At 33.7% G+C, this 24213-nt stretch overlaps 1 protein-coding gene across 1 annotated transcript in view; it reads right to left on the minus strand.

Moving 5' to 3' along the window:
- The window catches only part of TMPRSS15 (transmembrane serine protease 15), a gene marked incomplete at both ends in the record, with an annotated part of 146724 nt that overhangs the window by 68270 nt on the left and 54241 nt on the right, over positions 1-24213 (minus strand). Inside the window, 6 exons of the mRNA XM_079705404.1 lie at positions 1158-1247; positions 8663-8798; positions 11125-11275; positions 11586-11691; positions 20834-20983; positions 21683-21823. Coding sequence (XP_079561530.1) covers positions 1158-1247; positions 8663-8798; positions 11125-11275; positions 11586-11691; positions 20834-20983; positions 21683-21823 — 774 coding nt within the window. The remainder of the gene's footprint in view (positions 1-1157; positions 1248-8662; positions 8799-11124; positions 11276-11585; positions 11692-20833; positions 20984-21682; positions 21824-24213) is intronic.

A 24213-nucleotide genomic window follows, 5' to 3' on the forward strand; every position in this document is an offset into this window, starting at 1 on the left:
CATTACTTTGTACAAATGACATGTTTAAAAGATATTTCCAATGTGAAGTAGAGATGATCATCTCTGGTTCCCCATACAAGTCAAATTAGATGAATGGCTGTTTATTTTTTTGAATCAGATATCTCCCTATAATAGTGACTCTATTATCCTATCAAAATGATACTTATCTCTGGATCATTTGAAGGAAGAAATTACATTTTCTAATAACACATTTTTCACTATGATTGGAACATTTTTTTCACTGGTAGAATTTTACATTTAGGTAGGTGGTGTTATGGGTGGCTGTGGAAGGCAAGGGAAGAACATGTCTGTTTTCCAGAACTACTGGAGTGGAATCATTGTAGGACGGGCCTGGGAATCTGCATCTTTAACACAGACAATCTCTAAGCAGCCTTATGAGCTTCTCTATTTAGGACTAATGACCTAGAGACAAACTTTTTATGGTTTTAGCATACTGGTCTATTCTTCTCTCTAGACTTAGAATATTTTAGTGATCCTCTTTATTAGTTCATCTTTTATATTGGGAATATAATCACATTACTATAACTGCCTGCTTTATTGACCTTAGTCTATATTTATAAAGGGTGTGTATGTCACAGCTGGCTCTAGAATATTTTAGTGATCCTCTTTATTAGTTCATCTTTTATATTGGGAATCTAATCACATTACTATAACTGCCTGCTTTATTGACCTTAGTCTATATTTATAAAGGGTGTGTATGTCACAGCTGGCTCTTTGCTTTTTATACTTTCCACTGACCTTATTCTATGGAATTGCAACCTTGTTATACACACCATAAACATTATATGCATAATCAAGGGGAGTGGTGTCTGGGGTAAGGCTGCCTATTTCACCTACTGGTTTTATTCAACTTTTAAATTTGAGAAATATAATAATATCATCTGTTTTAAAGAATTATTGTGAGAACTGTCTAAAATAAGGTATATAAAGCATTAGTGCAGTGACTGGCATAAAATAAATGCAAAAAGTTAGTAACTAATTATTGTTATTCTTGTTATCATTCTATTAAGCAATCTCACAGATGTGGTTGTTGTATTCAGATACAGTAAATTTATAATTACTTTGCTGTGTCAAGGGGAGAATCTAACTTTGATATATACATTTATTTCTCATGGCCTGGAAAAGAAATGACTCACAGAAAGCCTGATTAGGGTATTTGTTTGGAAAGTTCATAGACATGAATGTTGTATTTGGCTCCCACAGTTCAAAAGGTCCTCCACAGTCCGCTGAAAAGGAAAGAAATGAAAAATCATTAGTAACATATTGTTTATTTCGGACATAATACTATATGCCCATAAATTTCCAATTATATTTCTTGGAATACTGGTTTTGACAGATACATTTTAGAGTTTGTGTAAGGGAAAAATATAGGTTAACAGGTCTCTTTACTGAAGAATTTCTCAAAACCTTAAATATTCTTATGTTCTTTGTGATTTTCCAAGAAGGCATAAGAGTATTCAGAATTTCCCAAAATTATTTAGGCAAGAAAACAATTTTGAAAGCATCTTTTATAAATAGGCTTCATGAAATAAGGTATCAATGCTCTGCTGTAGAAAAAAAGATGAATCTTCATAATAGAAACATCTTACATATGTCACTCTCTTATGAGAAGGGCTAGTAAATTACTAATCCTACCATTTCTTGTTTTTTCTTCTTTTTTCCTGCTTTTTTTTTTTTTTTTTTTAGTAGAGAAAAAGCGTCACTGTCCTGAATATTGTATTGAGGCATTTGACTGTCAGGAAAGGGGGATAAAAACTCTACCTTCTAAATAATTGGCCTAGACTGTTCAGGAGTCAAGTTGGAACTGAACTTAATGCAAATTTATTAGAAAAAATAGAGCACAGATCTTCCAGTTAAGATTATGATGCTTCAAGTGGGTAAACTAACTTTATGAAATTCTTAATCTACTTTATTTATCTTGCTTATTAGAAAAACATTCTAAAGTAATGTAAAACTTCATCAACTACTTTGTTCTATCTTGTTTTTTATTACCATGTTATACTTAAGATCAAAAGAATAAAAGTAATCTAATTAGAAGAATATATAAAACTGAGATAAGTAGATATTTTTTCTATTATTAAAGGCAGATGATAATGGTATTAGTTCCTCCCAATAACACAGAAATCAGATTAGAGGAGGGAAAAATTAAATGTCTCTACATCTACGGCAGTGATTTCCATCAGACCCTCTTGTTTGATCCCTCTTTTACATGTCATCTGCCTCATTTATGTAGATCCTTTCAATTCATGCACACCGTTCAAGTTTGTATGTAATAATCTTCTTAGATTGGGGTTTTATTATATGTACAGTGGGACAGAGAGAGGCAGTTTCTGTGGCTCAAACTAGTATCATTGCCAACATATCCTGCTTTGTAAGGTTTGGTTCTGTAAGGGCTTGGTCTACCTTATATGCCCTCCTGGGACTGGCTTGTCCAGAACCAGCTGAACTTAGCAAGAATAATATAATCTTTTTTAAAAACCTTACTGTTTGCAAAGTTTCCATGCACATTTTCTTATCTGGAGAGAGAAGGTTGTGTATAAAGGAAAGATGTGTTGGAGTTGGTGGATTAAAACTATCGTTCTGAATTAGTTACTTGTCTTTTTGAGACTGGGTCTTCTCATATACAAACTAGATATATATTAGAGATTTTCAAGGTTGTAAAAATCAGACATAATTTATGAAAAGTGCCTACACATTACCTGGCACGCTCAGTCCTGGTTGTCAGTGCATTCTTGTGAATTAGGTAATTACTATGACTATTTCAATTTTCTTTTTTAACATCTTTATTGGAGTACAGTTGCTTTACAATTGTGTGTTAGTTTCTGCTTTATAACAAAGTCCATCAGTTATACATATACATACATCCCCATATCTCCTCCCTCTTGCGTCTCCCTCCCACCCTCCCTATCCCACCCCTCTAGGTGGTCACAAAGCACCGAGCTGCTCACAGACAATTCGGGCATCGGAGGTGTTCTGTTACTTGCTAATGCCGAGCATAACCACTTAGTGTCAAAGTCAGGCTTCAACTCAGTTAACCTCAAACTCATCTCACAGTATGTTACTGTCTGTTACTGGGTTGATTAAACAGAATCATTTCAACCATCTGGTCTGAGCTACAGGCAGGGTTAGGCTGAGTCTCAGTAAGTGGCACTTGGTGGGTATGTGACAAGGAGGAGGACTGAAGGGAACGTGGATGAGAGCACTAACAAGTAAGGTCAATGACGGACAGACCTAGAAGGAAGAAAGCAGTGTACACAGGGTGCTGAAGAAGACATTGGAACCAAAGAAAGAGTGATAATTCGGAACGAGGGCAGGTTCTCCACTGGGAAAGGCTGAGGGAACTGTGTGCTTCTACAGCAACATTTCCTCCAAAGAGAATCCTTTCCTCGATTGTGGGACTTATTGTCTTGACAAGATTTCTGAAGAAGCATCCACTACAACCCCTCAACTCCCACATACACACAACTCACCTAACTTTAGTAACTCTAAAGTGCCTTGAAACGCTTTCTTCAATCCTCAAGAAAACTAATGAGGAGGGGAGAGTGTAACTGCAGGGACAAAAATAACACTGCTGATTGGCGAGGGGGAAAGCCAGCTCTTCTTAAATTTAGCCATGGCCAGTGTGGCCAGTGGGAGTGCTGTTGTTTAAGCATCTTTCTCATTGCTCTTCAAGGAAAAAAAATTTCTAAATCGTATACTCCTCATATAGGAAATAGCCAACAATTTGGAGAATGTATTGAGTGTTCACTTCTCTGAACACTTGATGGTACATTATATTATATGCAGATGAGTAGGTAGGACTTAAATAAACACAAAACCAGAACTAAAATGTTGTCAAGTGTGATTGTTAAGTCTGTCAAGGCAGGCAGTTGACTTAGCATTTCTCGTCTGAATAGAAATCTTAGAAATTCAACAAAAAATACTTAAAAAAGTAATAAAATATTTAAGAAGCATTTACATTTCAAATATAATTTTCTGTCAAATAAATGATCAGTAAGTATCTCTGATCCTTGGTCTTCTAAGATTGATATCAGTTACTCTCTGTATATAAACGACTGTAAGGAATTGGCAAAAGCACTTTCAGCCACTCTAAATATGATGACAATTTATTTTAACGGTGGTGTTGCTATAGCAGAGATGTAGCATGTACTTCTTAGAGGATCCAAAGACTCATGAAATGTAATTCTGGAGAGCACAGTCCTGCTGTGTCATTTAATAAACCATCTCCATCCAGAGAGTGAGAGTTAAATAGTTTTCCTGATACAGGGAACTCTTCAATTATAGTTGTTAAATTCTACCATTTTTCTTTTTCTTGGAACTGTTCTCTCAAAGATTTGTATTTTGATTAATTTCTTACTATGCCAGTAGGAATCTTCATGACATGCAATATGTAAATAATATGCAGTAACTTGCAAAATGGTTGTCAGGGATAGATATTTTCCTCGAGGCATGTCATTTTTAATCCATGCTTAAACCTCTGACATAAATGATATATGTGTCAATGTGGAGGCATTTACTGTAGGGTGAAAAGAAGGAGAGTTCAGCTTTCACTTACAGTAAAAGGGTTCAAATTAAAGTTATTTATGACAAGATATTTAAAGCAAGAAATAAGGATGATAAAAGCAGGTTTCTTTTTGCTACTTTTATATTTTAAGATTTTTTTTTAATGTGGACCAATTTTAAAGTCTTTATTGAGTCTTCCACACTCCCCTGCATTGGAAGGCGAAGTCTCAACCACTGGACCGCCAGGGAAGTGCCTGATTGCTACTCTTATGTGAGGGAAATAATAGGTGCAGTTTAAGAAATACTACCGCACATTGATGTTTGAATATGTTAAAAGTGGCTAATTTTCAAAGTCAGCATTTTTAAAAAAAATAATCATAATAATAGATAACAAGTCCTAAAGTATCACAGACACAACAATTTTAAAAGCTTAGGTGATAATATAAAAAGAAATTTTGGGGTTCAGCTTGTCAAAATTTATATTTTCAGTAACAGGTTATAGTGACCAGCCACGATACAAATGTTTTTATTAAATTTGTGGCAATAAAGTTCAAATTTATATTCCCTGTGGTTTACATTTTATTTATAATTATTAGCCATCTAGCCAATAATATATCTAATAAATAGGCTGTTTTGAAGGTAAAAAGATGAAAACAAGAGTAGCCAAAAACATACTGAGGTAGGAGCATATGAGGGCAGTTAATTTGGAATTTGCTAAGGGTATCAAATCATACTAATGATATAAAAGGCAAGCAGCTCTACATGACCATGAATTACATGAGAGTTAAATTGGTACTGATTCATTTTTACATGAATAACTAAAGTTAAATATCATTTAGCTCTAAGTATAATATCAAACCTATGAAACTTTCCAGATTAATTTTTATTTTGCTTTTGGAGATGGAAAGTGGCCTAATAATGGCCAAATGGAATGAAACTATAGAAATAGAGAGACTATTACAATAGTTAAAACTAGCTTGTCCTTTTTTTTTTTTTCCTTAACTAATTTTAACAACCCAGAAATAAGCCAGGTGCTGAAATGTTGATTTCTTTTGGTATATACCTATTCTATTTAGTAGGTACTTGTCATGAATCATTCCAATTGTGTTGCAAATTGGCATTATATTTGTGTAATGGAATGTTTACTTTTTAAAAATGTTCTCAATACAATCCCCACATTTAAATTATTTGTGCCAACGTCACAGGGCAAAAATCATAGAGCTAATGCAGCAGCAAGTGATTAAAATCACATGATGGAAAAATCCCTGCAGTTATGAAAACTGAACTTACATTTCCCCAAACAAGGCACAATCTGGATCCCTAGGAACAGCAGAGGATAGTGGCCTTAGCTAGTCAGGTACTTGATTATTTTCTTATTTAAATGCTCTATAAGAACCAAAGAAAAGCCTATTAGCCAGTCAACCATGGTTTCCCTTTGTTTCTGCTTAAACAAATCAGTGATCTGGAACCAGAAAAGCTTTGCTCAGATAAGAGTTTCGCTGAACCAATTGCAAAGGGCATTAGAATGAAATTGTTCAGAATGCATTTGACGGTAATTAGCATTTTCTGCTGTGCTAAATATTGCCCTGAAGTGAACCATTTGGAACCTGGAACAAATACACTCTGCGAAAATTCTAAAGTTTATATTTTAAAATCAGATGGGTTATTCTACAATTATAATTTACCTATTGTAAAAATATGCAGGCATATCATGCTTCCTTGACATTGAGGTATTATCTTTTTCTCTTTCTGATTGGAATAGATAAGAGGACTGTGTGGGTTAGACAGATACATTTCTAATATGAAAAATCATATTTAAAGTTTTATTTATATATGTATGACTTTACATATGAAAGTTATCAAATTTTCTATTTTATATAGTGATGAGATTTTGCTACTTTTAAAATATTGAGCCTATGAAACTATGTTACTTTCACCCGTAAAATTTTTTCTTCTTGACCACTTATTGATGAATAGAACAACATGCTGGCAGAAAGGATTATGAAGACAATCTGTTTTATTAAATGATTGCAATATCAAAATAGCAAGATGTTGCTAATATTTGGTATCTATAGCAATTATTTATCAAACCAGCAGTGATTTTAATGATTATAATATTGTTTTGCATGAAAATGTTTCATATAACAGACAGGAAGGGAGTGGGACACATACAAAATGAAGTGAGACAATTATTTTTAAACAACACTGTGAAGCCCAAATTATTGTGTTCATGTGATGTTTTATCCATCGCTAGCCCCACCATTATTTCCAAGCTTTAGTTCTGGTATCAGAATTTTGTTTGGCAACAACGTTTAGAACATACAGCCAAAATAGAGAGAGAGACAGAGAGAGAAATAAAGAGAGAGAGGATACGTTTATACCTAATAGTATTTGTTGATGATCTATTTATGCAATGTTAAGAATCAGTCAGACACCAGTGAAGCAAAGGTGAATTAGATCCAGAGTTTGGTGTCAAGAAAACTTCTTGTCACAATTCTGTGGCCAATACTATTACATGGGATTGCATGGTAATTTCCTGTTTTTGTTTAAATTTTGAGTGTCATTCTATCTCTTAAACTGAATGCTTCCTTGAAGGTTTTTCCAGATCACAGTCTCTTCTCCAAAGCCTTTTATCACTTAATCCTCTCATTTACTACTTTTAGGGGCACATAGTTATATATTGCTTTTAATATTTATTAGTTTGTTAATTCATTAATATTATATATTGTTTCATGTATCAATGGTTATTGCTACAACTTACATTTCTTGTGCAGTGCTTTGTATGTAGCAGATATTTATAAAATTTGAATGAATGCTTGAAATATTGAGGAATATGTGTATAACCCATACATGCATCTAAACATGTTAATACACATGATGGTAAGTATAAATTAGCCTTTTGGTGGGATGTAAGTGCACATTCAATATGACGGCATGGGACAAGTATGACAATGTGATTACTCTCTTCCTCTTAATGGCTGCTCATTTGTCATACATTCTCAAATACCAGTCATTTGTCTTTAAAGCTTTTGAGTTATTAAAGACACTCATCTGAAAAGTCAGTTTTTATTTAACTTAAAGATTAGAAGCATACAAATATATAATTTTTGAAGTAAAATCAAATTTGGATAGGTTGCCAACTGATTTGCTGATGTGAATATGAGCAGAATTTCAAGTGTGCTTGGCACAAAAGGGGAAATGGAAAAACTGCTGTGTTTCATGATAAAACAAAAACATCTATGAGGTTCAACACAAGCAAAGCAGTACAGCTAGATGAGCTTCCTACCACCATAATCCAAAAACAAAAGGGATGTTTTTGCATCAAAACTACAATGTAGTGAAAACATCCCAATAGAGGGACAATAGGTAATGGATGTTTCATATCATTTGTCATTACACACACACACACATTTCGCTTGTTTGTTTATTTTGGTCAGATCCCACAGTCTGAAAATGGTATGAAGTTATTGTCTCCTTTGACATAATAAGATGGTCGATAATGTACCTTTTGCTTCTGAAATGTCATGTTTCAAATTTGAGTTAAGAGCACAGGTAGATACAGGCTCCGTTTTGTTCCTTTGAGATAAAAGATTCCATAGAACATTGGAAATGCAGTTCATTGCTCTTGCAAGGCCTTACAAAGACACCATGACAGGACAAAAATCTTTTGTGTGATCTAGGTATATTCAAAATCCAGACCGAATCATTATTATTAAATTATTCTGAAAATAGGCTTGGTGGGTTTCAGGCTTAAGTAAACTCCTCTTGAGAAACTTCACTCTCATAAGAAGGCTACGAGAATCTTAAGGCTTCTTCCCAAAAGACTATAGGCCATGCTACATGGCTAATATGATATTAGTTCGTATTAAGTTGAAAAAAAATAGAAATCAGCACTTTGATTATCAAAAATGAAAATTTAGTAAAATTATCATAAACATGCATAACAAAGTAATTTCATTGTGAATTTTTATATAATATGTAATACTTTACTAGTTTCCATTTTACTTATATTTTAAAGGTTTTGATTTTCAGTGAAAAAAATAATACTAGGGAAAGATAATAAAAAATAAGTCAGAGAGAGATCTACCTGAAAATAGTAATAACTTAATTAGGAAAAATGCATGTTAAGGTTACTTACTAGTAAGTTCTGGCAGAGGAGTTGGGACCAAAGTTGGTTCTGGATAAAGACTCACATTGCAAATCCCATATGTTAGGCTAATGTCATCCAATGCTATATCACTCAGGAACTGGTTTTTAAATGCATTAAAAGCAACCTGTAATTCATAGAGGCACATAAAACAATTCCACTTTAATCTTTTCTGATTGATTCTTCTTGTGGCCCAGTATTCTCTGGAGAATCAATACTGCCATACCCAAGTAAATGTAGACAAGTTATCACAAAGTGAAATACTGCTTTTCAGTGTCCTTCAGCTGAGCCCAGCTTCCTATTATGTGCTCATACTAGTCTAAATTTTTACTAGTGTCTTCTTTCCTTGTTAGGCAACATTGTCACAGTTTCTGTCTCTAGCTCTTTCTTTCATGATATTGTCATACTCCATTGCACTCTGTCACATATACACATCATCTGGCAGGGGAGAACAATCTTATTCTAGGTTCTTTCCCCAACAATATTAAAAATCCAGGTAGCTGTCTGCCTTCTTAGAGCATACAACCTTGAAGAGAAGACACACTGATTAGATAATTTAAATGAGAGAAGAAGGAAACAAGAGAAAATATGAGTATGATATAGTTGTTCAGGGCCAGCTGGTACTGGCCATAGTTCACGCAGGAAGATGGTGTGGGATATATTGTGAGGGTGATGCTCAGAGGACAACAACCCAGACTTGGGAGAAATGTCCAGTGGTCAGATGAAACATATTAGGTTCTTAAGAATAGTGCATATTTTTAACTGGACTTTCCTGAATCCTCTCCTGTCTGGGAAAGGTAAGACATAAACTGAATACCTGATATGCTAATTACTGTTCAAGGCACATTGTATACATTATCTCATTTACTTTTCCCAACACTAATGTACAGTAATCCATTCACTCATTTGTTCATTCATTCCACCTACTTCACGATAGACACTGTTTCAAATAATTGTCCTCTCCCTTTCATGTATGCACAAGCAGAACGTCAAAGATACTAAAGTAACTTGTTCAAGATTTCACAAGAAAGTGGCAAAGCCAAGGTGCAAATATCTGTAGAATTCGGTGCACTCACACTGCCTGATGAGCTCACTTTGAAAAAGTGAATGCAGTTTTATTACTTTTAAGAAACGCTTGGTGAGTTCAGCCAGATTTGGTCACTACAATACTTAGCTCCCTGATTCTGCCATCTCTTTGTTCCTTCATGTTCCATTTTCCTTTACCCTTCCTTGAATTATCAGAAAACAAAGGTGGAGAAGAAAACGTCACAGAAGTATAGAATCAGAAGAAAGAGGATAAGGAAAAAGGAAAGGAAGAAAGAAAAAGAAAGATGGGAGGAATACAGATGAGGGTCATTGATTATCGCCTGCCTTTTATCAAGTCACAGGAAAGCACTGAAGCTTCCTTCGCTGATGATGGTGTCTGTCCAAATATACATCTTCTGAAAGTTATATTCTCTTGTCTGAAATTACCCGATTAAAACATTGTTAATTTGGTCAAACAATTAGCCTGTATTAGCCTACATTTTATTTTTTTAAATTAATTTATTAATTTTGGGCTGCATTGGGTCTTCATTCCTGCACACAGACTTTCTGTAGTTATGGCGAGCGGGGGCTACTCTTCCTTGTGATGCATGGGCTTTTCATTGCAGTGGCTTCTCTTGTTGCGGAGCACAGGCTCTAGGCGTGTGGGCTTCAGTAGTTGTGGCTTGCAGGCTCTAGAGTGCAGGCTCTGTAGTTGTAGTGCATGGGCTTAATTGCTCCGGGGCATGTGGGATCTTCCCAGATCAGGGCTTGAACCCATGTCTCCTGCATTGGCAGGCAGATTCTGAACCACTGCACCACCAGGGAAGCCCCTATCCTACATTTTACTTGCAAACACCCTTAGGAAAAGAACACGAGAAGCTGTTATATGAAAAATTAATTCACGCTAATGTAAAATAAATGATCAGAGACTTCCCAATGAGAAGGTTCATAGAATTTGTTTCTAAAGGAAAGATATGCGATTAAGTCAGAGTGGGGCAGGGTGGATGGATTCTGGTGGGTGTGGATGTTCTAACAGGAAAAGATGATTCCCTAGAAAAGTGCAGGGCTAATCTAGGTGGTGTATGTGAAAAGTTGCAAGACCTAGTTAGGCAGTGGACATAGGAAAACACGGTTGGCTTGTGCTAGAAAGTTGCTGAAGAAAGCTGAAATATCCTTCAAGGTTTCTATGACTTTTATGGCTCATTATAAGTAGTACTTTCATGTAGTAAATTGTTCCTCAGTTAATGGTTTTTAATAAGTCAATGAATAATTGAAAATAGAGACACTCAAAGATAATAAAGGAGGAAGATTAGGAGAGTAAGGTGACTTGGCTATACCCAGAAAGTAAATTAATTTTTTCACCATAAACTGTAATTGTACCACCATTTTTATAATACAAATACATGATTATAAAGCATTTTGCCCACCTTAAATTCCATTGTTTCATTTAATGTTACTTGTCCATAGTTCCAATTTTTTCCATAATTTCCTTCCTTTTGGAAAATTGTCTTCTCCGTGTTTTTGTCACTGCTGATATTAATGCTTAGGCTATAGACATTTTCACCATACATATAATACCTAGATTGGAAGCAAGCAAAAATGAATGGATTCCTACAACATTAGAAAAAATATATATATATATATATATATATAATATATATATATATATTAGGGTTCTTCTAATCCCTCATAAACTCAAATACCCCCTTTTATCTTGGGTGAGGGAGTTGCTAGAGAAAAGGAAGGAGTTTCTCAGTATTTTGCTACTATATCAGCTGGAAAAGTAATGACTAATACACTAAAACTTGGGACAACACCTTAGTAAAATTTGAGCCTGGCAACGTTACTCATTAAATAAGATGTTACTTAACATGTGTCTATAACATACCAGAAACTAAGGCAGACTGGTTCAAAAGTGGGGTCTAAAAGGAGACTTAAAAGTCCTACTCTTTCTCGTCTCCCTCCTGGTCCAGTCGGGGTGGAAATGTAAAATCCTGTAAAAACAACAAAAATTGTTTACTTCACTTAACTATTAGCATTTTCGTTGTGTGAACTATATCATTCATAAGCAGGAAAGCACAACTTTAAGATGAAAATATAAGGAAATGTATTTAGGTACAGTGGAAAGGACAATGGACTGGAAGCCAGAAGACAGCTTCCATAACCAATTGTTATTTAAGAAAATCACTTCTCAACTCTGGACTTCTCAATAGCCTTGAATTGGAAGGATATATCAAAGTCTGAGTTACTATGAGTCCACATGACTGTTTCATCATATTATTATGTCCAAATACCACTTTAATTCCAATTTATTAGATGTTTTGATTAATTCACTCCTTTAGAGACAATCAGTCCATTAAGATATTAAGTTATGCTAGTGGACTAATGCATGATATAGGCAAGTAGTTAAATAAAAATTCGAAGGCAAAGTTAAGTGTTTCAAACATGGTCAGTTTTTTATTCCATTGCCTATACTGTGTTTCTCTAAATAAGAAGTGACCTGATTTTACAACGGTCTTATCTTCCATATTCCTTTGAATGATAACTAGTCAGATCACAGAGGAGCAGGAAACATGCTAATCCACATAAAATCTTTCTAAATAGCTCAAGCCACTGCATAAAAAGTGCTTTCTGGTCTGTAATTCATTCTTGCAGCCAATTATTCGAGTCATCTGAAGTGTGGGAAAAGTTTTTGGGATGAGACCTCTTGAACGTTTTCTTAGGCAGATTTAATTTTTTTTATTTTTAGTCTGCAGCTCATGTATTATGACAGAAAGCAGGAATCATGAAACCAAATATGATGTAAAGCAAATGAAATATTGGATAAATTTAATTTTATTGGAATGTAATTTTTAATGAAATGCTGAAATTTAGTGATTATTTGAAAGCAATCATCTTCTCTCTTGTGCTTTCAAACAGAAGTGTTTTTTTTTTAGGACATTTTCATAATTCCAAAAAGAAACCCATGCCCAATTGCAGGCACTCCCCATTCCTGTCACCCTTCTTCCAGCCTCTTGCAGCCACTAATCTACTTTAAACCTGTAGACTTGCCTATTCTGAATAGTTCGTGTAAATGAAACCATGCAACATATGGTCTTTTGTGAATGACTTCTTTTATTTAGTTAGTGTTTTCAAGCTTCCTCCAGGTTGTAATGTACTAGTGCTTCATTACCTTTTATGGCAGGATAATATTCCATTGTAGGCATATATCACGTTTTAAAGTTTATCCATTCACCAGGTGGAGGACATTTAAGTTGTTTCTGCTTTTTTGGATATTTTGAGTAATGCTGTTATCAACTTGTTTTTATGAGGATGCTCATTTTCATTTCTCTTGAGTATGTACCGGGGAGTAGAATTACAGGGTCATGTATTTAACTGTATTAATCATGTTAAACTCTATGTTTAACCTTTCAAGGAACTACAAGACTGTTTTCCAGAGTGACCACACCATTTTACATTCCCACCAGCAATATATGAATATAAGCTAACCCTTGTTATTGTCTGTTTTTTTGATTATAGCCATGTTAGTAGATGTGAAAAGTAATGAATTGTAGTTTTGATTTGTATGTACCTAATGAATAATTTAATGATGTTTAATTTAATGATGTTCAGAATCCTTTTATGTCATTGGCTATTCATATACCTTCTTTGGAGAAGAAGATATATATATATCTTCTTCTCCAAATATATTTGGAGATAAATTATATATATTTATAAATTTTATATATCTTCTTTGGCCATTATTTGTCTCTATTATTGAGTTTTGAGAATTTATCAATATATATATATTGATAAATTATATATATCTTCTTTGGCCATTATTTGTCTCTATTATTCAGTTTTGAGAATTCTTTCTATATTCTGGATAAAATTCCCTCACCAGGGAATATGATTTTCAAATATTTGATCAAAACATAAAATTTTCAAATAGTTTATCCCATTCTGTGGGTTATTTTAAAATTTTTCTGATGGTATCCTTTGAACCCAAACCTTTTATATAGAACTTTTTATAGTCAATGCTATGTATAAAATTCAGACCCGTTTATTTGTGTCATGCAGAGTAAGGACAAGACACAAAGAAAAATGCTAGTAGAACTGCCAATAGATATATCAATGCATATTTAGATCAATGAGGCAAAAATTATTTAGAATGAGTATTTAATCAAGGTGAAATCATCATCAAATATCTTACTAAATGTAATATATGCACATCATTGGATTTAGATTACAAAAGGTAAAATAGAAATGAATGTGTATTTAATATTTTATAGTATTAACATACTACTTATACTTTGTATAGTGTTGTGATATTTCATGAGTACTTATTTTAGCCATGTAGTTAGTGTTCAATTATTCAGCCCAATAAAAAGTAGTATAGATACAGAAGACATATTCCAGAATCGACTGTCTAAATGCCCAACTCCAAGTCCTTTTTGAGTTGCTTAGAGTATAGTTCTAGAGGAAATAATTAAAATGCCACTGACTGTCATGAATAAGTACTGAAATGGCTACCCTATTCAGAAATATTTCTAGTTAGCAGCAATTATATAACTTAAACACACATCATGCTCCTATTTATGTTTGGCCACGTTCACAATCAATTAGTTATAATTAGAAATATTTTGAATTTATTGTTTACCCAGTAAACAGTAATAAACTTGGGGGTTTCAGTCCAATTAAGGTATCATGATGTTATGAGTTTTGTATTACGGTTTAGATAAAAAATTAATTATGTGGACTGTAATACCTTATGAATTTTGCATAAATAAATTTAAAAAACATAATACACTAAATATCAGATAGAATTGTGCATTTTGGAATAAAGTAAAATGATACATTAAATTATTATTCCTATGAAATGAGCTAAATTCTTTAGTCAGCAGATTAGAAGAGGAAGGAAATTCTTCATAAAATTATGAATTTCAAAAGTATAGAATTATAGTTGACATAAAAATTTACTTAGTCCAGGTACTCACTGTCCTTAAATTTCATCCACAACATTTTGCCTATGGGGGTCACTTGACCTTTGTTTAACATATATCAGATGCAGCAGGAATCATTGCATTTCAAGGCAGCCCATTCCATTTCAAAATGATTAGAAAATTCATTTCTTTTTTAAGAATAAGTTATTGTGCACCTATCATTTCTAATTTTGCCTCCTGGGCTCATTAGGATAAGATGAATTTATGATAGCTCTACAAATATGTAAAGGCCACTATTATGACTCTCTTGGACTTCTCAAGATTATCAGTCCTTTTTCCCTTCAATGATTTTAATGTGGCGCAATTTCAGTTTGCTTCTTCATCTGATAAGTTCTCAATAGTTGTACATCCAGTTAGTTCTACTCAGAACCAACTCAGAGTATGGAAACTAGAAGTCCACACAATATTTCTGCTGGAGTGTTTCACCAGGTGGAGGAGTAGGAACATCATAAAACTTGGGACTAAGACTTAAGTCATTGCATAATAGTCACGATCTATTTCCAAGTGTGTCTCGTAGTACTCTGACTCCCCGTGAGAATTCTTCATCACTTACATCGTTGTTTAATAATGCTTCCTTCTGTACAATCTAATCTGTCCCTATTCAACATCTTTCACCATCTCTTTGTTTCCTACTAAAACAACAAATTAACTGTGATGTTTGAGGCCTCTGTGCTATGACTTCACTATCCTTTTCTAGCCATAGTTCTTAAAATTCATGTATTAATATTGACATGCAACACTTCTACAAAATTAGATTATTTTAATTTTTCCAACACTGAGAAATTTTATAACTCTTGGGGTCTTTTTTTCTGTTTTCCTGTCCTTTTAATTCTCCTTACAATTGTACCTGTCAATATCCTACAAATTTTTTGAGGTCATTTAAATCAAATTAACATCTCCTTCAGAAAACCCTTCTTGGTCTTTCCAACTAGATATAACCCCTCCTTTGGAATTCTCAGTTGCACTTCTACTTCCCTGATGTCACATAATGTATTCCTTTGTGTATTGTATTTATGGTCACATGTGACTTTTAAAACTTGCTAGAAATTTGGAAAAAAGAAAGACAAGGTACATTTTTGAGTTCTCTATACGGATTAGCTGAATACTGTTTAATATATTCTTGTTACACTCATTCAACTGGCTTTTTTAATTTTTAAATTTATTAAAGTACTGCACAAAATAAATGATTAAATAGATATTTTCCATAACCATATGGGGAATTATATGGTTAAATGATAATTTCTTTTAAAATCCATCAGCTTTCTTGAAATATCTTTGAGAGCTCTTGGAATTAATCTCAGAGTCAGCTTCAAACCCAGAATATTTTGTAATTTAAGCATTCAGTGAGCCTTCGCTGTGAGCCATATGGTTTCTCTTACAACTTCTACCTATCCCTTTTTCTGCTTATTTCTCTATGAACTGAACTTAACCTCTGCCTCCAACAGCCCAAATAAAAAGAAGTGCTGGACATGTGCTGATGCTGATGTAGAGACAGCAGAAACTGCAGAGATGGCAGAAACTTCTGGAAACTTGGAGGTCCCTCTCAAGAGGAAAACAAGCTTATATAAATCACTTTGTGAGTTTGTGGGTGCATATAAAGTTAATTGCAACTGGTAGATAAATATTGAAATGTTTAGATTGTAGAATGGTGCAAATTCAGTCAAATTCTATCAATATTAGAGTTATATTATTTTCTGAAATTCAACATCACAGGAAAGGTAAGGAAATAAGGACAATTTTACTTTGAAACACTAAAATTCTACTTATTTTAGAATAAGTTTATAAGCTAAATAAAATGCAGATATCCAAAAGACAATATACTTTTGAAAACTGAACAGTAGTATTTAGAAAAATATCACAGCTAATTTGTTTCTGTTGAATACATCTGTGGTATGAAAAGAAAGTAGTTTTAATACCTAACATTTATAAAACATTTTTCATATGCCAGGTATTTTCCTAAGTTTTTTTCCAACATACTAATTTAATGTTCATAACATGCCTCCAAAGTCAGGTTCTATTATCATTGACCCACTTTCCAGATGAAGGAACTGAGATAGTAGATAGATAACTTGTCTAAATGGCAGAGCTTAAATTTAAACCTAGCTATGATTTCAGGGTCTCTATTTTAATAATCTTTACTACTACACTATGCTAGCCCCCAGGTGTTAGAACAATTATGATTTCACTGAGAAAGGCCAACAAAAAATGCTTTCTTTGACTCTGCTAGCTCTTTTGTGACTCCTCCATTTCTTAAGTTTTCACATGTTACTAACCTCATTTTCCCTGAACGTTCTGAAAAAAACGGACCACTGCTGAGCACACTAAGATGCTGCCCTGTATCAGGGCCACCGTCTCCACCAATTCCCTTTGTTTCTGAGAAGTACAGAGAAACTGAGCATTGACAAAACAGAGATTCAGGAGCCGGTGCTCCACTAGGAGAAACTTCTTCAGAAGGACTCAGAAATTTAAGGGACTTAGATGTTCTTCCCTAAAGCAATGTTAATTCAAAGTTTATCTGTTTCATATAGACTTTCCTGTCATTTAAAGTGAAGGTAAAAAACCAAAAAATCCTGCATGGGTAAGAGGAACAGCGGGAGAGATTTAATTCCCTTCCATCTCAGAGACAGAATGTTCTGACACATAAAAAAGCAGGCTGGAAGAAAAATGCCCCTTGGGGGGAAATGACTGGTAGGTTATGAAATCACTGGTATGAGAGTTGGAAAGGACCTATTAAGGCCTCTCATCCGTTCTCATTACACTGCTGCCTCTGGTGGGCTCTGAACTGCTCTAACTCATCTCATTTTAAATAACTCCTGCTACACGACTTTCTCCTGAGACTCCATTTCCAACCCAACTATTTAAAACCTCCACCTGACATTCAACCTCTTTCACTTTGGTCAGTTTCATTTTATTACTTTCGTTATTTAATCTGTTGGCAAGCTGAAACCATTTTTCTCCTGTAACGTACTTATAGTCTTCAAATATCAGTGGAATTATTTTTATCTCTTATTATGATGACATAAAAGGAGAAAATGATAATTTGAACATCAAAGATTTCAGCTACGTAAAAGCTATCTGCCATAGTCAGTAGATATAAATGCTTTCTGCACTTTCCTCTAACTATCCTTGTCCAAGTGTGGTAGAGACATTTTTTTTTATTACAGTTAAGAAAAAAAATTGGTCAAATTATTTGACTGTTTTAGGTCAGGATTCTTTAGAGGGTTGGGTGATTATCACTTGGGGTTAGTCTTCAGGTGTGGAGATTACTAATTTATCCACAGAGGATCAGGTTCTGGAAATCACTTATTCAAAAGAGATAAATTATGTATGAGATGATGCATGTCATAATTTTCAGTATTAAGCATGTAGGTCTAATGAGATTGGCCATCTATGCAGTGCACCTTTTTTTGTCTATAGGTCCACAATAGTAACTAGTTTAGCAGGATCTTGTTAACTTTACTTTCAGATTATATCCAGAATCTGACCTCTTCTCACTATATCTGAGAGTTCCATGGCCTCTTTTCTGGATTAGGTGGTAGCCTTTCACTGGTCTCTCTGACAACACCTTGCCCTGCCATAAAATATTCTACCAGTCAGTGTGAACTCTCTCATTCCTACACTTAAACTTCAATAGCTCCTAATTTCACTGGGGAAAAAGCCAAAACCATGGAAGACCTGTTATTATCTAGGCGCTACTGTCCCTATTGATTCCATTTCAGCCATGCTGGTTTCCTGGCCTTTCTTCAAGCAGGTCAGGCATGCTCCCTTTAGAGCCTTTACTCTGCTTGTTTCCTCTGTCTGAAATAATCTATATGGCTAATTCCTTCCATTTCTTGGAAGTTTTGATTCAAATGTCACTTATTGTTTCAATGAGACCTGAACTGATGACTCTATTTTAATTTGCAAAAGCACCTTAACACCTGCCCTCCTCACTGAACTTACTAAGCTCTGTATTTTCCCAGAGTACTCATTCACATTAAACAGACCCCCAAAATGTAATGACTTGTCATGCATATTGCTTATTTTCTGTTTTTCTTTGCTAAAATATGTGTTCCACGAGAGGAGAAAATCTCTTTTATATTCACAGATACATTCTGAGGCCTTGAATAAGGCCTGCATTCAAAAAATACTTCTTAAATAAAGGAGTGAATAAACACATTGAGAGGAACTTTCAATGATTTCGTAGGGAAATAGATTAAAATTATTCACATTTTATTAAGAAATACTTTCAATTTGAAGTAGTATGATGAACTGTATTTTATTATTCTGGGGATGTATTTTCTAAGGAATCAGGATTACTCAGATACATTTCTACCATGAAAAAAATAACTTTTTAATGTACTCTTACTAGATGTCATTCACAATTGACATTAACTCAAGCCATTTACTTTTCAGGTTATAAAAACAAGGATATTGATCTTTGTAATATAAGGGGCTATTAATAATAAGTTACAATGCACATGTGCTCAGGCTATTACTATGTTATAAGCAATTTCATGTAGTCAATCACTTATTTAGAAATGACTTACTGAGTAAAAGTTGTAGACATTCATTCATGTATTTAAAAATAATTTTACATGTTAGTTAGATTCAGGCACTGAGAATACACTAGCAATTCAAAGATGAAAAAGACAAGGTTCTTGTTTCTGAAGAGGACACTGTGTTGGAAAGAAACAAATAAGTAAGCAGATATAAGGCCATGTGATAGGAAAAACAAAAGAGGTGCTTTAGTGTTTAACGGAAAGGAAGATTTTAACTTGGAGGTTCCAGAAGACTTTGTAGAAATGGTGATGTGTGATCTGTGTCCTCAATGCCTAGACCCATACCTGGTTAGAAAGAGGTTTTAATATGTGTTCTTTGAATTGAATTGAATTCTCATTGGTAAAAAGAGATACTAAAGGATAGATTTTGTCTAAGAAAATTATCTACATGCATGAATTTCTATTCTGTCCTTTTCCTTACTTTGTAAGATCCATATTACTTCTAGATTTGTAATTAGATTGTATTTAGTATGATGAATACATGCTTCCAAGGTTTACATGGTTGGTCTTCTCACTATGAGTTCCTTATCTCCTGATAATTCCCAATAATTTCTGGTCTTCTCAAATTTTATTGCCTCAATATTAATGTCTCCACCTGAAATCCAGTTCTAATATCTCACTCATGTGAAAAATATACCTACAAAACACCACTTTTCCCTTGGGACCATGCTTTAGAATCAGCACTTCCATAGTTTTTCTGCTATGGACTGAATGGTTGTCCCCCCACCCCACCCCCACTGAAATCATAAACCCCAATGTGATGATATTGGAGATAGGTCCTTTGGGATGTAATTAGGTCATGAATGTGGAGCCCTTATGAGAGTGTCAATATAAGTGATCTTATAAGAAGAGACAGGAGAGAGCTCTCTCTTATGTTCTCTCTCTCTGTTATGTGAGGGTACAGTAAGGAGGCTGGTGTCCGTGAACCAAAGGAGGGCTCTCATCGGTATCATACCGTGCTCTCACCCTGACCTCAGACTTCTAGTCTCCAGAACTGTGAAAAATAAATATTGATTGTTTAGGATAACCAGTCTGTGGTATTTAGTTATGGCAGCGCTGACGGACTAAGAAAGTTTATCAGAAGAAGTAAACCTGCCTTTTTATCTGTATTTCAAAATGGTATGATCTTGACCTATTAAAAATTCTAAAGAATTCTTAAAAAACTAATAGAGTTAATAAACAGTTTCAGCAAGGCTGCAGGGTACAAGATCAACATACAAAATCAATTGTATTTCTATACACTAGCAATGAACAATCAGAAAATGGAAATTAAGGCAGAGTAGACCAAAGTTCAGAACAGTTATTTACCTCCCACAAGTTCCCTTAGTTAATAATAAGTGGCAAATCTAGGGTGACAACCCAAGTTTCTTTGTCTCTAACGGCCTCTGTGTACTTTTCAATATTTCATGAATATATAGGGTAAAAAATATATTTCTTGAAATACTCTTACTTGCCTACTTGATTACCATTTTCATTTAAATTCATTTATTAGTCCATGATCAAAAAAAAAGAAAATCTGAAAAGACTGTCTTACATTTAATACTGCTCACTTTGAACTATAGAACAGCACATGACACTTTTCTTTTAGTTTATGAATTAAATATGAATTATACCTGAATCATTGCCAAAAGTGTGGTCAAAATTTGGACCAGTAGAGGGAGGAAAGGTGCTTCCCTGAATCCTTTCCCATTCATTGTCATCATTTAGATCCTGGATCCAGAAACAAAAGCCATCTTCAAAATTACAGTTGATTTTCTCATAATCTGTAAATTTAAAAAAATAATAAAATATTTCAAATGTAGTCAACAATATGATTAATTATAATAGATTGAATTGAAAATAACATAAACTCACACAGTTTATAATTAAGTTGCATGCACAAAATCATTTTTTAAATTCATTTTAACTGTTTAATTCCATTTAGTTAAAAAAACCCACATCATTTTGTTGCCAACTGTGTTCTTATGTTTCTTATACCCCATTAGGGCTTCAGCAAAGACAAGCATCTTGTTCTTATTGTTCTTTAATTTTTATATCTTACCTCTGTTGGCTTACCCACATAAACTTTGTCTCAAATTTTTTGCTCCCCTTATTTATTTACTAAATTTAATACTCTGGTCAAAATTAGGTTGATGTGGAACATTCTCAGAATTAGTTTTATGCTAATTTTTTAAGCTTTGAATACTTGCAGTATATAAAAGTTTAATTTTCCTATTGATTTATAATTTTTTTTCAAATTGATTATTTGATTGTTTTGAAGAATGTGAGCTATTTTCTAATTTCTCATTTCTTTGCAAGTATCAAATGGAGAAAAGTATACTTAAGAGATACTCATTAAATAACTTGCATAATGAAACAGATAATGACCCTGTTCTAAAATATTAGGTCCTGCTACTTTTAAAATTCCATTACAGTATTAAAGCACCTGAAGATTCAAAAGCTAAGGAATAAACAGTACTTACTATTAAGCATTTTGCTGTTAAATGCAGTGTATGTTGCATTAAAGCCAATATAATCATTTTCAGCAGATTGTATAAGAAAAGTGGCAGTAACTTGATTGGAAAAAATCCTAATTGTGCCAGGATTATTTGACCAGAGAGAAGCTACAAAAGAAAATGAATGACTGTTATATGTACATATATATCTATTCACTTATCTATTGATTTGTCCATCCATCCATCTATCCATTCATCAATCTATTGATCTATCAATTGATCTATCAATCTTTTTATCTGATCCTACTGTTAACTAAAAGCATTAGTCCTATAATTAATTTATTTAAAATAAATATCTCTTGTCCTATAATAATAATGTTTCAAATTATTACATATATGTGGTTTGATATATTATATTTTCATTTTTAATTGTTAGTTACATACACTGTAAACACATATAAAAAAAGATCCATTCTTTTATGGAAAAAATTCCTCTAAGAAACATACAAGTTAAACAGTTATAAAACAAAACATGAGTTTGATTCTATCAGGTATTTCCCATGCCACACTAACAGAGGCTAAACTCGATCACAATAGTAGAAATAAGGGTATTTCTTTGGCTTTCTACCCATATAGCTGTAGGGCCTCAAAATATTCCTAGACAATTTAAGGATTGTTTCTACAGATATTGATCTTATCTCTTTTCCATTTTAATTCTAGCTACAAAAGATATTATCTTTCTAGATTTTTTATTTTCAAGGGTTAATATAGTGCTTGAGAAATAAGAAGTACTCACATGATGCTTTACAAAAAAAGCATTGTTATATAAAATTTACTTTTATAGAAATTTATTATGTAGCACATACATTCTCAAAGGGGTGATATTGCCCCCTACATGGTAAAAATTTGTTTTCAGGGACAGAAAAATTCTTAGTTTTTAAATTTATAAAGCCCAAGATAGCCATACAGTACATAAACAAGTATAGAGAATATCTGAAATATTAAAATTTCATGGGGAGAAATTAGGGGAGTAAAGGTCTAAAAGTTTCTTACTGGGGGTGATAATGAAAAAAAGGATAAGAAGCAATGGCTTAGCATTTTAGTTCGACAGTTTGAACTGGGTATCAGATTCAAGTTTATGAAAGGTATCACGCTTGCAGATTGAAGACAAAGCACCACTGTTAATTATTGAGTTCTGAAGAAAGATACTTTCATAAACTATTGAAAAATTCTGTGTTTATCATGTAGAAATTAGTGAAAAAATGTGATTACATGCATGATAATTTCAGTAAAATCTAATGGAAAGAAAACCATGAATAAGCATTGATTTATATCTTACTCTTTTCCCCAATAAAGTTGTATTTCATTCTTTCAGTATTTTCTCATAAAGGACTACATTGGTTATTTAGATTCCTTCTACAAGCATATGTAACTGTGTAACCCAAATGGTTGTCATATTTAAAATCTTTGTAGTCCATAACTGTCTAGTTGCTTAAAGCATGTGAATATTCTAGAAACTTTGTTTCAAACCTATCTGCCTCTCTTTCTTTCTTTCTTTTCTATAGCAATGGAGTTTTTTTGTGGGGGTGCATGGCTTCTGGTAGGACCTGAATGTGGCTACTGGTTCAATGGCACCCTTCATTGTTGTGATGTGTTGGATTCCCATGTTGTCTAATGTTATTGCACTAGTCTAGCTAGTCTGGGGTTTATGTCCTGAGATTCACTAATACGCTTCAGAGTTACATATAAATTTCTAGAAATGGTGTAGAACATTTTTATCTATCGAGGCTTTGTAAATCTTTTATAAGATTCTTAAAGTTGTGACTAGAAAGAGTCCCAGAGCCACAGATGCAGCGGAGAGAATATTAGCTTATGCATCCACAAAGGTAGTAGAAAACAGTGGTTAAAAACAGAGGCTCCAGAGTCAGCATGAGATTCATTTCTGGCTCCATGTATTATGAGACTTCTCAGTGCTTCAGTTTCCTCTGTTGTGGTATAACACCTTCCATAAACATTTGTGAGTAAATAAGTAATTTCCACATGATAGAGTGACTGGTATATAGTAAGTGCTCAGTGAATGCTAGCTATTATTCCTTGATCTGCTCAACTGGATTGTAAGCCCTGAAAACGCAGAGACTATACTTAACGCTTTCTGAGCCTCTGCCATTGTGTCAGAGCATGGGAAACTTTTAATCAATTTTTGCATGCATGAATTAAGATGTGAGTAAATATAGCAATAGAGTTTGCCTACATAAAAGAATCAGGGCAGGAGTTGAAAGAAAAAAACAATTTCCTAATAATTTCTAAAGCCTGGATTTTTCTCTACCTGACACAAGAAACTTTTAGGCAATAATTCCTTAAGAAAATCCAGTATCTTTTACTGAAAAACAATATTGCTATGGATATTAAACTTACCAAGCAGCCACACTTGTGTGAATTAACTCATTTGTCTTCTAACAATAAAGGCTCTGGTGAATAAGTTTTGCAAAAGAGGAAAGCTGGGAAGCATAATTAAAATTCAGAGGAATTTGGGATGAGGGCAATGGGCAAGGATAACA

Source organism: Hyperoodon ampullatus (genome assembly GCF_949752795.1).
Source record: "Hyperoodon ampullatus genome assembly, chromosome: 5".
Taxonomy (NCBI): Eukaryota; Metazoa; Chordata; class Mammalia; order Artiodactyla; family Ziphiidae; genus Hyperoodon; species Hyperoodon ampullatus.